The following is a 15200-nucleotide window of genomic DNA, read 5'->3' as shown; positions in this document are numbered from 1 at the left end:
GGGCATAGGAAGTCCTAGACTCTATTACTACGTGCCCTGACTTTATAGAGGCGTCGTTATAGCTCCTAATCTCCGTAGTTCGTGTAGATAGTCGTATTAGAGGTTATAGTGGTTATAGCTATAAGCAGCTCAGTGTAAATAGCTGTAATAGGTTATTAAGTAAATAAGACTCTTAATTATTATAAACAGCGTATAACTTAATTACGTAAAATAAGGCGATCGATCTATTAATTTAATTAACTCTGTGTAAAAATCTTAATCGAAGTTCTAAAATCCTGCCCTTATTCCTGCGGCAGATCTAATCCCACTCTCGGGCCCGGAATAACTCGTTCCGGACCTGCTTCAGGCCAGCCTATACGATAGAATATATAGAGGAAAAAATTAGAAAAACCCTTCTCTTTTTGATTTAAAGGAAAATTCAAAAACCCTTATTATTATTATTATAGTATATTATTCAAAGGAAAGTTCAGAAAAACCTTTAATATCTAGGAAATCCCGAAGGTAAAAAACCTACTTATACCCCTGTATAAAGATCTAAAATACTAAGTATTAAAATCTAGTATTTTAGTTCTTTAAGGGACTCTCTAGAGAGACCTTATATTTCCATAGAGAGACCTTACACGTGACTTCTTCGTGGGATTTTATAGGGCTATAACAAAGCCATAAAGCCACTTAAGTACCGCACCTCTTTTTATATACACGCCTTATACGATGCTGGTCTTACATCACTACTCGATATTCCCTAAAGTCAGTGATTTTTTAAGGCATAAGCAGCCTAAAACTGGCCCTCAAGTCATCTGGTACAGGAAAGGAAAGGGGCACAGGAATAATAGTACTTACTAGTAGATTCGAATCGTAGCCACTAAAGCACTATAGCCGGGCACCGCGGGAGTAATCTAAAAAATATCCCTATATATAGAAATATTAAGTATAGGTATCTACTTAAGCTATATATATAAATTATATAGGATAATTAGGGAGCTTCACGGCTTTATTATAACCCTATAAAAGAGTCACGTGTAAGGGCTCTTTATAGAAATATAAGGTCTCCCTAGAGAGTCCCTTCTTTAATATTATTATAAGGCGGTAAATTATACTTAGGTAACGTATCGTCCTTATAACCTAGGTTTATATAACTATAAAGAGTATTATAAGTCTCTTTTAGTAAACCTTTAGTTATTATTATTATTATTATTATTATTATTATTATTATTATCTTACTCTGCTATTCTATGTAATCTAGGAGCCTAGCTTAGGCTATACGGTCCTTCTTAGATACTTATAGGGGGGAAAAACCCGTACGAGTAGAAAAACCCCTGTACTCTCCTTATTAGGGTCGGTGCCGTGTCGGGGCCTCGGCGGCCCTAGTAGTAACTCGATATGTATCTGGATCGCACCTCTAGTCTAGTGGCTAATAGGAAAGTAGCAGGCTAGGGATTTCGAGTTAGCCTCGGCTACGGTATACTATATAGGGGGCTAAAAAAGGGCTAAAGCGGTTCCGCTTTCCGGGAATCCTCCTTATATCGGGGTAGCCGGCTTTATTTACACCTTCCTTTTAGGCGGGGGTTTAATAGGGGCTCCTGCTTTATTATATATATCTACTAAATTCGGCAGCCTTCTATAACTATAGTTAGGTTAATTAAAAATTTTAAGGGCCTCCGCCCTTTTTCTTATTTTCCCTCCTTTAACCCTTTTATTACGATATTATAGGTTTTCCTTTAAGCTGCCCGCCCCTTTCTTCCCGTCTTTATTCCTGGCCCTACATCGTAGCTACTAATAATACGTTTTTAATGCCTTATAAATAGATAGGGTCTTCTTATTTCTCTAATATCACGTATTTATAAGTGGTAGCGCGGGCAGGAAGCCGGTAGTCTTAGGGCGGGCTAATAAGGTAGATTATAGTTAGTTATATAGTAATAGTTAAGTTAATTAATCTAAGTCTATTACTATAAGTAAAGGGGTGCTATAAGGGGCGCGTATTAGTTTAGGTTCGGTGCTAACTATTTTTAGAATACCTCCTAAGAGAAAACCGGCTAAGAAAAAGAATAATACGTGGTATTATAATACTAGCGCTATACGAGTCTTACTATAGGTATTCCTAAGGAGGCCCTTAGGGTACCGAAGTAATACTGATAAGTAGCCGATTCTGATTTTAAGTATATATCTTAGGTGTACTAAACGCCTCAGGGGCGATAAGCCCGAGGATATAAAAGTATATACTAACACTACTAAAGAGGGAGCGGTATACTGTTAGTATACTAATAGTTATCGGACTTATAAGGATATAAGTCGGTCTTATAATAGTATCTTAATACTATTAGAGTAGTAATAATAGAGTTTTAATAATTAATATAGGTTCCGGCTATAGCCTTAAAGTATTAATAGCGGGTTCTTAAATATTACTAGGAGCTTATAGCGGCTATTAATAAGGGTAGAGACGGGGCGGTTATAAGTTATATCCCTAAGGGTGCCGAAACTATACCACGCTAACTTTAAGTAGGCTCGGGGTCGGCTTATAGCGGCGGTGGTATCCTTTAAGCACGCCGCTAAGTATGCTTACCCCGCTAGTTACCGCCACGGTAATAACGCTATACTAATAAGTCTAAAGCGTTATCTAAATAGGCTAAAGGGAATAATCGCTATCCTATTAAAGGTGGCTATAAGTCCCCTAGCGGCTTAGCGGTCTTTTAGCGGTATAGTAATACTAACATAATAGGATAAGGACACGAGTATATTACTAATAGCGATAGCGCTTCGGGAAATAAGAATAAGGAGGAAGACGGCGAGACTAAGGCTAAGTAAAGGTTAGATACCGCTATAATACGCCCCTTTAATACCGCTAGGGTCCCTGCTTATAAGGCCCTAGAGTAAATACGAAAATCTAGGTTAAGTACTATCTTTATTCCGTATACCTTATACCGGGGCGGTCCTTTTATAGGGTCTCCGCTATATAGTTCCTTATAATTTCTAAGGCGAGGCGGAAATTATTTAGGCGACTAAGATATATAAATTATTTCGCGGTTACTTTTACCTTTTCGGGGTAGTTTAGGGCGTTAAAAAGGTCTCCCCTAATTAAGATCGGTCTTTTTATAGCGCTATAAAGGTCCCTTCACGACTCCGGAGAAGTGCCTTAATACTATAAAATAATATATTCGGCTATCTCCGCCCCTTTATCTTTATAAGGGCACCGGGCGGTAATAAATCTAGGAACCCTCGCTTTAAAAAGGAAGGCTCTAAGGCCTAGTTTCTCGGAGCGGATCTAAGTAGGGATAGAGCTTTATAGCTTTAAAAGGCCTTTATATCTCTAAAGGTCTCTTTTTTAGGGGTTTTAGCCCGGTATTACCGTGGTGTAGGTCGGGTTCCGCGTAGGTCCTATATCTCTCTAACTTTTTTTTATTCCTCCTAAAGGGCGGTATCCGGGTTACTATTATTTATTTAGTTTTAGGCGGTAAAGGATTAAGCGGGCTTAGGGAGTACTTACTAAGTAATATCATAACGCCTTAGTACCGCTAATACTCTTATCGCGGCCTAGGTACTAGCTAGGATAAGTCCCTCGGTTCCGGTATTTTAGTAATTAAGAGCTCTCTTAGCTATAAGGCGGGTAAAATATAGGTTATAGGGGGGGGGATATACGTCTCTTTTTCTAGGATCCGGATTAGCGTGGCCTTATAAGCTCCTATAATAGTTCTAAGGCATTTATTCTAGGCTAAGCTAAGAGCTATAATAAGGCCGCGGCAGGGCCTATCAGTGATTCTATAAAAGGTAAGGGCATAGTAGGAGATAGCTAGACGGATTACGGCGATATAAAGGCACTAGGCGTTAACGAAGCTATAGCCCTAGGCTGCTATAGTAAGCCGGGTTAGGGCGTAGTTTTATATCGCTAGTTTACTCTGGATCTCCTTCCTATACTATAAGAAATTTAGTTTCCGGTCTAGCTATACCCTAAGGAACCTGGTTTCCGTTAAGGGGGGGACCGGTATAGTACCGAGGTAGAGAGGTATTAAGGACGGGGAATAGGATTTCGTGCAGGGTATAAAAACGTATTTTAAGGGCTTAAATTAAAGGCTACTTGCTTAGGGCTAAGCCTTATATATTCGCTAGGCGGAGGTAAGATAATGCCGTGTTTAGGCCTTTATACGACTAAAGGCGATAATATTCGTGTTATTAGTAAAGCTAATAATAGTGGTTCTCGCGGCGTATTCGAGTTCTTTATATAGGGTAGAGATATATAGAAAAAAGAGAATTAAGGAGACTAGGGACCCTTACGGTACGCCGGGGCGAAAGGGCCGCGGGGTTACTACCTAGCCGTTAAAAAGGAGGTGGACTATCCGGTCTTAAAGGAAGCTACCGGTTAGCTAGAGGGCCTAGTCTCGGAATCCTTTACGCTTAAGGGACTTAAGAAGCCTAGCGTAGGGAATAGTATCGAAGGCCCCGCGTATATCTAGCTATAGTATCGCGGAGGCACCGCCTAGGGCCTAGGCGGCCTTAATAGCCTTTATTACGCGCTAAATAGCCGTCTCCGTACTACGCCTAGGCCTATTTCCTGTTTAGCTACTAAGGAGTAGTCGATATTCTTCAGCTATAGCTATAAAGCGGTCCGCTATAATACCTTTAAGTAGCTTTCTAATCGTATTAAGGAGGGAAATCGGCCTCTAGACTTTAGCTATCTCGTAGTCGTTTTATAGGAGGCCCTCTTTTCGGATAATTATAACAGTAGCGGTATAGTAGTAGCACGGGAAGTAGCTTAGGGATAGGCAGGCTAAAAGGATTATGGCTAGGATTTAGTATAGGGCTAGGCCGTAGGCTTTTAGGGGGTCTGCTAAAAAGCCGTCCGGGCCGGGTACGGCCTATAGCTTAGTCTAGCGGCGGCGGCCTTAGATATCCGCTATAGTAACGCTCCGGTTTATATCCTACTTAAAGGGGTACTCTCGCCCTAGGGGCCTAGGATCTAAGTCTCCGGGGGGGGAAAAGCTTAGCGTATAGGATATCTGCTTTTTTATTATAGGAGGTCGTTAGGTCGCCTTAGTTATAGTATAGCGGCGGTATAGTCGGGGGCCTGGGTAGTTAATATCCCTTAGTTCGGGCCTATCTTTAGAGCCTCTAAAGGAGCCCGTTATTCGCTTAGGTTAAGTAAAGAAGGTAGCGCTAATACTATCTTTTCGTTACTGCTATAGCTTTATCGCGGCGGAGCTTAGCTTACCTATACTCTTCCTACCTATTCCGTGATTTCCTTACTATATACCGCCTATATAGTCTACGCGCTTCTTAGGTTAGGGATATTAGCTTATTAGTCTATTACGGGTAAGGTAGGCGGCTAGGGGGGCCTATTTAGCGTCGCGGTGCTATCTAATGGATAATAATAGTAAGGTCCTAGGTTAGCTAGTTAAGGGCCCTATTAATATCGTAGGGCGTTATTAGGGGGCCTAGTTATATAAGGATCCTAGTTATTACTTAGTAGGCGAGGGAGGGTGCGAATTCCTTCTAAACCTAGTATAGGCGGTTAGGGGGCTATAGCGGGGCTATATCGGTAGGGCGGCCTATATTAAGGTAAATAGTCGCGGTTTAAGAGAGGTGGTTTAATCCGATAACTTTACTATCTACGCCGTTATAGCTATAGCGGAGCCCTTAGGACGCCTAGATAAGGTTAATATTGCTTAGCCGTCGGCTAGGCTTATACTAGGTGGTTATACTAGGGGGGGTAATAAGGTTAAGGTTTTAGCGCGTAGTTAGCTCTAAGAGGGTACTAGACCTAGGATAGTATCTAGGATAATTAGCCTAGAGGGGATAATAGAGGTTAAAGTCTTTAAGGAGGATATAGCGGCCCCGGGGGGGAGCCCCTATAAGGTCCGTAGTTAAAGGGGTATACTATAGGGTAATAGCGGATTAATAGTTCTCGGAGTAGATTAACTAGATTATAACGGCCTAGTCGCCGACGCTAAAAGTAACTATATAGGAGTCCCGGTAGGCCCGCTATATCTATATACTAGGAGGGTATTATTTATAGATATAGAGCAGGGCCCTACTACCCCCCTAGATTAGGAGGTATAGGGCCCTACTTAGGGCTTTTAGTCCCTTTATAAAGGGGTTAAGCCCTGGCTCTTAGATAGCTATTACGTTATACTCGGTGCGGGCCCGTAGCGGGAGCTCTGCCCGGGCCTATTTAGCTCTTATATTCTAGGTTAGGACACGGAGCTTTATTATCTAAGGGGGGAGGGGTTTAGGGCCGATTTAGCTAGTACGGCCTTTTAGGTGTCTTGAGTTAGGGTTGGGTTAGTCCTATAGGGGATAAGGAACGGCTTTAGGGGCCTAGAGGCCGGGGGGTGTTTACGGGGTCGCTTTAGCGGGCGACCGGGACCGCGGCAGATAGGGGCGGCTTATAATAGGGTAGGGGAGGGGGAGAGTAAAGGATATCTAAGGCGGGGTCGCGGGTACGCCGCCTTAGTCTATCTTATAATATCGAATTCTTTTACCCGGTATTTATATACTTCCCGGGCTCTCGCGGCTTTATATCTCTTAACCTAGTAGGCGTTATCGAAGGTATTATGGTTTTTATTATATACTATATACCTCCGGGTAGCCTACGGGGCTAATACTAAGTAGTTTTTAAAACTATTCTAGTAGGTAGACTCGGGTTGAATATAGTAATAGCACCGCCTCTCCGCCTTTAGACACTAGATAGCTTTATACCCGAACTATAGGTAGTTAAAGTATAATAGGAGCTTTATATCGGGGTTATAGGGCTTATATAGGTAGCTACCGCCCTCTAGTAAGAGGCTATTCTATATAAGATTCTCTATGTCTTCCGGTAAGGTGGTCTTAATAAATAGTATCGCTACCTTACCGGTACTATATTTAGGGAGCCGGGTCTTTACTTAGTATATTTTCGTGTTAGGGTTAAAGGTGTATAGGGATTAGAGGAGCTTATTTTTGGATAACGGGCCTAGAGTTAAGTAGGGAATAGCTTTTATTAGGACTAGGTAGGTTCGGGTAGCTATTTTAGCTTTAGGGCTAAAGGCCTATTTAACCTAGTAGTTAGCGAAGGTAGACTATTATTAGGCCCTTCCGGTAAAGGTTAGGTATATATCGCTACTAGGTAGTTTTTAGGCCGTTATAGTATTATCGCGGCTAGCGGCTATATTTATAGCTTAGATAATCTCTTTTAGCGTCTAGGCTTAGAGTGCCTAGTCCGGCTAGTCTCTATATTTAATAATTAGTTCTTTATAGTGTTAAGCTAGGATCACTCTAGGGGGGGCTAGGTCTTATAGGGATGCTATAGCGGGCGGCGTTATGGCCACTATAGCCTAGGTCGGCTTTATTCCTTTTCGGAGTTCCTCCTTAATCGTATTATATACGGTAGCGTGGAGGTATATAATCGGGGCCGTTTCGGTACTCTAGCTATTAAGGCAGCGTAGCTTAATAAGCGCCTTTACTAGCTCTATAACCTAATTAATCGTGTTCCTATTAGCTAATACACTTTAGATTAACGCTTTAACTTATTAGATTTTTGTTTTAGGAGCTCGCGATGCCCTAGTATCGGTCTTAGTTCGGTTATATAGGGGATTACCCGGGTTTAGGCGATAGGAGTCGAGTAGTGGTCGTTATTAGTAGGGGCGATTTAGAGAATTTTTAGGTGGTAGGCCGGTTACTACCACCCCTTTTATCGTATCTGCCCCCGCGTCCGTACTATAGCTTCTACTTAGTGCTATCACGGTATAAAGGAGGGAGTTAGGTTCCTTCTCTAATTAGTTTCGTCGTTTCTACTTAAGTTACGCGTTAGATAGCTCGAATCCCGATTTTTTATAATCCACTATCCTTTAGTTATTATATTAGCTATATTAAATTTCGTATTAATATATATAATTTTTATAGTATTATTATATAGGTATTGCCTATAATAGTAATACTGTCTATCGATATGCTTTACCTGCTTATAGAATTAAGGGTTTTTAGTAAGCTTCTTTATACTCTTACTATCTATTAAGATCGTAGGGATCTTAAGAGCTTTTTTTTTTATATTATTATTATTATTATTATTATTATTATTATTATTATTATTATTATTATTATTATTATTATTATTATTATTATTATTATTATTATTATTATTATTATTATTATTATTATTATTATTATTATTATTATTATTATTATTATTATTATTATTATTATTATTATTATTATTATTATTATTATTATTATTATTATTATTATTATTATTATTATTATTATTAATAGCTCGAACCTTATAGACCTCTGCCCGTGGACTCTTTCGTCTATTATGATTATTATACTCTTCTTTAGAGTAAATAGACTTAATAAAACGTTTCGAAATGCGGGAAGGAATATTTAATAAGAATTAAGTAGTGCTTTTACAAAGAGTGATTCCTTTATTATACTTAACGGGCTCATAAGACCCGTGGTTAGAAACCTGATTATATACCTCAATATTAATACAAGGAGAGAGGGTATAATAATTTCTAGACGTATAGCTATCTTTATAGTTGTCTAAAGAAGAGTGAAGAAACGGATTTTCTAAGATACAAACGTCTCAAAAACTAACCAGCCTTTCTAGTTACTAGGTTATAAACTTTATAGTTATCGTCGTTAAAACCTATTAAAGCATATTATAATGCCCTTATATCTAGTGTCTTTATATTCGGGTCGTTGTTTTTATAATAAATAATGGAACCCTGAGCCTGTATATTATTAATAGTGGGTTTCTGACCTTATAAAAGCTTATAAAGACTCTTAGAATTAAGAACTGAATTAGGTGATCTGTTATATATATAAACAGCTAAGACAATAGCTTTACACCAAAGGTATTTAGATAGCCCTAACTGGAAAAGAAGAGGTCGAATCTTTTCGATTATAGTTCTGATAACTCCTTTAATAGAGCGTTGAGCTTTATAGGTATATGTTAATATCTGCTATTAATAACTACTTTATAGTTATATGGAGAGGGCTTAAGAGCAAAAAGATATATGTCTTTATATTGATTTACCTATCTTAATAGCTGATTCTTAATATAGGTAATTAGTAATACAGAGATACAAGATACAAGCCAAGACAAAAATGTATTACGCAATAAAAAGTCTACCATATAATATATTATGCAATAAAGAGTTTACTGCGTAATATATTAAGCAATAAAGACTCTACTGCGTAATAACTAAGTCTACTGTATAATAAGCAAAACTTATTATTGCTGCTTTAAGACTAGTCTCTCTATATCCCGTTTATCTATATATATATATCTGCTTTATCTCCTTCCTCTTTTACTCCTACTCTTACTCTTCCTATTAACTATTACTATATTCTACTATTAGTATTATAGAATATTACTCTATTAAATTCACTTAGCCTTCTATTACTTAAGCACCCCTCACTATCTCCTTCTTTAACCTACGGCTTCTAGTTAAGCTTATTGATTTTATTTAAACTCTTATAAGGTATAAGCCCGGTAAGCTTAAGCCTCTGTAGGCTCTAGGGTTTATAAATCCCTTTATTCACTACTTAAAGCTGGAAATCCTTCTTAAAAACAATAAAGAAGAAGCTTACTTCCTACCAGTTCTTAAACCCTACGCTCTTAATACCCAAGCTTCGCTAATCGAGCTTCTTAGGAGTATTTAGTATTTTCTGAAATAGAACGGACTCCTTCAGCTAATAGTCTTAGATTCCCCTCCTTTTCTTTATAAGGAAAATCTCGCCTTTCTCCCTCACGACGATTATTTATTCGCCTATCTCGAAAAGAGGTAATAAGAAGTTATTTGTAAAGAAGAAACCTGCTTCTCGGCTCCTTATTATATCCTAAACGGAAGTCTTTATCCTTCCGCAGACTGCTAAGATCCCTTTATCGAAGTAATGGAAGTAGAGGAAAATATTAAATAAAATAAAAGAAATTAATAACTTCGCTATTCTTTTACGCTATCTTTATATACTTTTTCTATATTAATAAACGAATCAGTTAACGAATCCAAAGTTATTATCGATCTTACCGACGAAAATCAAAATCAATTTTCACCTTAAAGTAACTTAGGCTCCGGTTTCTATTCTCCTGGATTATCCTTTTAGGAATTGTTTCTATATAGCTCTTTTCTATCAGTCGCGGTTCCGTTTTATTAATCTACTGCTCTTTTCTATTAGTAGCGGTTCTATTTTATTAATCCACGGCTCTTTTCTATCGGTCACGGTTCCATTTTATTAATATGCGACTCTTTTCTACCAGTCGCGGTTCTATTTTATTAATTTATAATCCCGTTCTATCGGTTTAATCACCTCTTCCGACTAACAGAGGCTATTAAAATTTTCTACCTATGAATCGATCTGATTACCTAATATAAAGAAAGAATCTGAAAAATTATAAAAATAGGTATTAATAAGATCAGGAATTAAACGTGTGAAATAGCTATATCTTTACCACTACGTCACTATGCCATTGTGTATATAGTGACTTATAATTAACTAATATATATACTTAGCTATAGCTAAGTAGAAGTCTAATGTATCAGATATTATTTATTAAAATTAACAGTTTTAAATACCGGTTTTAGTATTAATTCCTCTATTATTCGTGCTATAAAAGCCGACCTTACTTTCTGTTTTTCTTTATTTAACAATAGGGAGTGAGGAGGATATTAAAGAGATTTCTATCTCTAAACTCTAAGGTCGCGAAGATTATAAAACGTGGACTCTTAATATTAAAGCTTATTTCTTTCGAAAAGGAAAGCTTTTAGAAGAGATTATAGCCTTATTTCCGGCTAATCCTTCTAATAAACAAAGAGAAGAGTCTTTAAAAGCTATAGGAGATGGTCTCTCTACTAAAGAAAGGCGAAGCCGTTACTATACAGAACGGCCCGCGAAGGACAAAACAAACAAACCAACTAAGAGGCTAGCCGAAAGGAAGGGTTAGGCTCGTCACGGGTCTGTATCTAGAGCTAAGGGTGCCGAGGAGACGGTCGCCGGGCCTCTAGAAGGGTCGGCAGTCGTCTTGTCAGGCATTTGTGCCCAAGGACACCGAAAAGCCCGATAAGCCTGTTGGGTATATTCGCAGAGCCACGTCACACACTGCTCCGAATACGGCGGTACTTCTATTAGATATATTATAGTGCTTTTCTCCCTCTTTTGCCTATATATTTAATATCGTAGACTAGTACTCTTTTATAGTCTATAATAAACATAAGTTACACTTTATACGATATTAGTGTCCTGATAGTTATAAGCCCGGCGCTCTGGTGATACGCCTTTATTCCGGTCGATCTAATAGTTCTAGGCTCTATGCCTCTCTTTTTTAAAGCCGTCTTTTTAAAGCTCTTAATCGTGACGATTAGAGCCTCTCTTTTTAAGTCCCTGCTCTGTTACGGATAGAGTCGTCCACTAGCCCGTCCGCCTACCCATTATCACCAACCCCTTTAACCGCCTCTATTAATTCCTCCTCCTTTTCCTTCTCCTTATTATCTACAACGTCACAATAACTTCGGTCATACTAACCTCTTCTAAGGATTAGTATAGTGGTATCTACGTGTAATAGAAGTCGCCCTTTCTAACAAAGTCACGAAGCTTATGGATCCGGATCTTAACGATACGAAACGTCTAAAACGCCTCTAAAAGGTTAGCCCTCCTACCAAAAGTAAAGATAGTAATTAGGACTAAAGATATAAGCTATAGCTCCACGCCCATAACAAATATAAACAGGAAAAAGCCGTGATTAAGCCGGTGCTAGATTATATTACTATCACCGTGGACCGGAGCCTCCCGGAGTCCTTCGCCGGTAAAGACGACCTGAAGAAAATCCTGCGAATCCTAAAGGCACGCCTTAAGCCTACTAAAGCCGCCTAGAGGTCACTTATTAAGCGCTGTTAGGACGATTATATATAATCTATTAGGAAGATGCCTTACTAACGCTGGCTTAACGACTTCCGTAAGTTATATAAAGAGGTAAAGACGTATTAGGTTCGCGCGATCGATTTAAAGATAGACTAGCTTAACGGATTCTTTAATATAATCGGATCGATTTCCCCGGAGTGGTCAGAAGCCCGGCTTTTTATAATACTAACAGAAGAAGACGAGGCTAAACTACCGGATATCGAGACCGTTATTAACGAATATACTACCTGGTTATATTATAGGCACCCTCTGCGTTTAGATCGGAAGCCGGGATTATTATCGTTTTATATAGCTATGTTCCTAGGAAAAGACAAAGAAGGTTAGTAACCGGATCGCTAAAAGGATTATTAATAGGGTTATGGTGCTAAGAGGGAATTTATCTACGATTACTGTATATCCCGGAAGGCCCGCACCTACTATAAGCTAATTTAGACCTGCCCGAATATTAACCGGCCCGAAGAGGGAAGACCTTTACGCTATTAAAGGAAACGGAAGAACGCTATAACCGGATTATCGCTTGCTAGGATAACGAACGCCGAAAGAGGTTCTAAAGTAACCTTAAAAAGGATGCCGAAAGTAATGGAAATAAGGGTTAATAAAAGTTACCCTCGAAAGACCCTTCTAAGGATTTATCTAATTTCGTGGCCACCGGGGCCGCCGGTTCTTTAGACTTGGATTCGGAAGATAGAACCGGATCATATGGTATATATAGCTTTATACTAATAACAGCTAGAGCCTTTAAAAATAAGCTATTAGTTAATTCCGGCACTATAAGGCATATCACTAATAGGCATTACCTTCTAGAAGACTACCGGCCCGCGGAAAAGCTTATAACGGTCGATACCGGCGGAGGAGAGTCGGACCCGGTTACCGGATTCGGCACTATAAGGCTATAAGTTAAAGATCGGGGTCGTTAACCGTATACGCTGATTTTAAAGGATATAGCGTATATCGAGGGATATTCTATAACCTTTATATTAGCCTTCCGATTACTTTCAACAGGATCGCTTATTACCGGTGAATAGGCGTTGGAAATTAAGGAACAAGGTAGGACCGTTACCCTGAATTTAAAAAACATAAGTGGTTAGTTTGCCCTCTAACTAACGGAATAACAGAGCTTTTTTAATAGCTCGAGAGCCCCGATTATAAGCGTCGCCGACGCTTATTTATAGCACGAGCGGCTAGGCCACGTAAGCACCGAAGCCCTTAAATATATCACGACCGCCTGTATAAGCACTGCCGTCTCTAGAGGGGACTTTCCCCTTATAATTGACTATAAGAGCTGCTCCGATAATAAGGCCCGGAGGCTAGTATCACGACGATCGCGTAACCACCGGCCCACACGCCCTTAGTAGCGTATAGATATCAATATCATCTTTAACAACGAGTCCTTTAATAGCCTTATAAAGCTGATGCTATACTACTGCCCCTATACACACTTTATCGTGGGGGACTTCCTAAAGGACCCTAAGTCAGCCTTTCCGTCGGTGTCGTCCTTCGAGTTACGAACGGTAAGGTAGGACCACTACTCTAGTATACTGATACGCCTAGATAATACACGAGACCTGCAGAGTAATCTTAATAACTAGGCTTATACTAAAGGGATCCTGATCGAGAGGTCGTTACCTAATACGGCTATATAGAATACCAGAGCGGAACGGCACGGAGCTATTATATACGCTATCGCCTAGGCCCTCGCTATCGCGTCCGGCTTCTAGTAGGATATATAGCCGGAGATCGTGGCCGCCGCGATATACTAGTATAATCTAATTCCGCGCCATAACCTCAGGTAGAAATTGCCGAAGGGTTATATAGATAAGTGGATTAATAAGATAGGTATCGAGCGCATCACCAGCACCCCTTTAATCAGTCACCTAAAAAGGTACGGATACCGTGCCTATCTATTAACTACTAACTATTAGCGTAGCCGCCGGAAGAATAAGAAGCTTATAGAGAGGGCTTATATCGGTTATTTAATCGGTTACAAGAGCACTAATATTTATCGGATTTAGGTACTAAAGCTCGGAAGGGTTCTGCACATAAGAGACGTTAACTTTAACGAAAAGATTCTATATAAAGATTATAACGTGGACCCACTTATCCTAATAGAGCCTTTTAAAGAGCTTAATCTGCCTAATAATCCCGAAAAAGACGCCCTAGAGACTATTAAAGTAATGCCGATATACGATTAATTTATAGTAATACAGCAGTATACAATAATAGAGTCGTTCTAAGATATTAGGAGGCCGGAATAGCTTAAAGCAATTAAGAGAGTTAAATAGGTAGAATAGGAAGAGGTTAAAGCAGTAGCTATGAAAGTAATAGAAAATTCGACTCCCTCGCCTAATTCTGAGGGGGTGGATAAATCACTACAGCGATCGTAGCCGCCTAAAACGGCAGCTATAGTAGCCACCCAGGTTACTCCTTCCACTATAGCAGCCACTACCACCCGAGCTCAGGGCTAGGCCATAATGTCGGCTATAATTACTGCTATAATTACCTTTAAAACCTCTCCTATAATAGCCTCTCCTAAAACAACGCCCTTTTCTTCCTTTTCCCCTCCTATAATAACGCCTCTAGCTTTATATTAATTAACGCCTATAGCAGCTATTCTAGCTAGTACTGCTATAGCTATAAGCCAGTTACCGCCTCCAGCTCCTATAACGTTAGTAGTAACCGCCGCTGCCTTTAACGATAACTCCGATAACTCTAATAACAATAACTCGGATGAAGATTCCTCTGATTCTAATGACTCTAACGATACTATTACGCCTACCGCCGGCGCCGCCGGCGCCGCCGGCACTACCACGGCCATAGATTTATCATCCCTTAATTAGTTAGTCCTAGAGAATAAAATAATAGCTGCTGCCACGGCTGCCGTAACGGGAGTACCACTATTTGTAACCGGCCTATCTACTATTTATAAGGGTCTTAGGCCTATTTAGGAAGGTTACGCAAGCCGGCGCAGTAGTCTGTATACGCCACGATCTTAGCTGCAGATATCCCATACCGGTATATATCACGATAGAATTTTTATAGTATTAAGTTTTAAATAAGTCTAAGTAAGACTTGAGATTCCTATATTAAGTTAAATTTACTAGTAAAGTAGCATATTTCTAAATCGACTATCTTATTAAAACCTACCCTAAACTTAATCGCTCTCTATTATAAAATAACTATTCGACTAAGGCCACTAATTACGCTATGTTACCTACGCCTACGGCGTAACCTAAAACTCACTTCTAGCCGCCTATTAATTTAATAGCGGCACGTCTATATATACCTAGAATACCTCCTATTAAGTAGATTAATATACC

At 39.4% G+C, this 15200-nt stretch overlaps 1 protein-coding gene across 1 annotated transcript; it reads right to left on the bottom strand.

Annotated features, from left to right (window-relative positions):
- Positions 1-281: 281 nt before the first annotated feature.
- On the bottom strand, positions 282-8409 carry ACRALDRAFT_2016169 (uncharacterized protein; the record flags this gene model as incomplete). Its single annotated transcript, XM_071019832.1, has 3 exons — positions 282-298; positions 7972-8253; positions 8397-8409. The coding sequence occupies 3 exons, from the start codon at positions 8407-8409 to the stop codon at positions 282-284; spliced, it is 312 nt and encodes a 103-aa protein (XP_070880226.1).
- Positions 8410-15200: the final 6791 nt, after the last annotated feature.

The sequence above is a fragment of the Sodiomyces alcalophilus genome (assembly GCF_042370955.1).
Source record: "Sodiomyces alcalophilus JCM 7366 unplaced genomic scaffold ACRALscaffold_1, whole genome shotgun sequence".
NCBI classification, from domain to species: Eukaryota; Fungi; Ascomycota; class Sordariomycetes; order Glomerellales; family Plectosphaerellaceae; genus Sodiomyces; species Sodiomyces alcalophilus.
The sequence above is the reverse complement of the archived record's forward strand: the minus strand, read 5'-3'. Positions and strand labels throughout refer to the sequence as shown.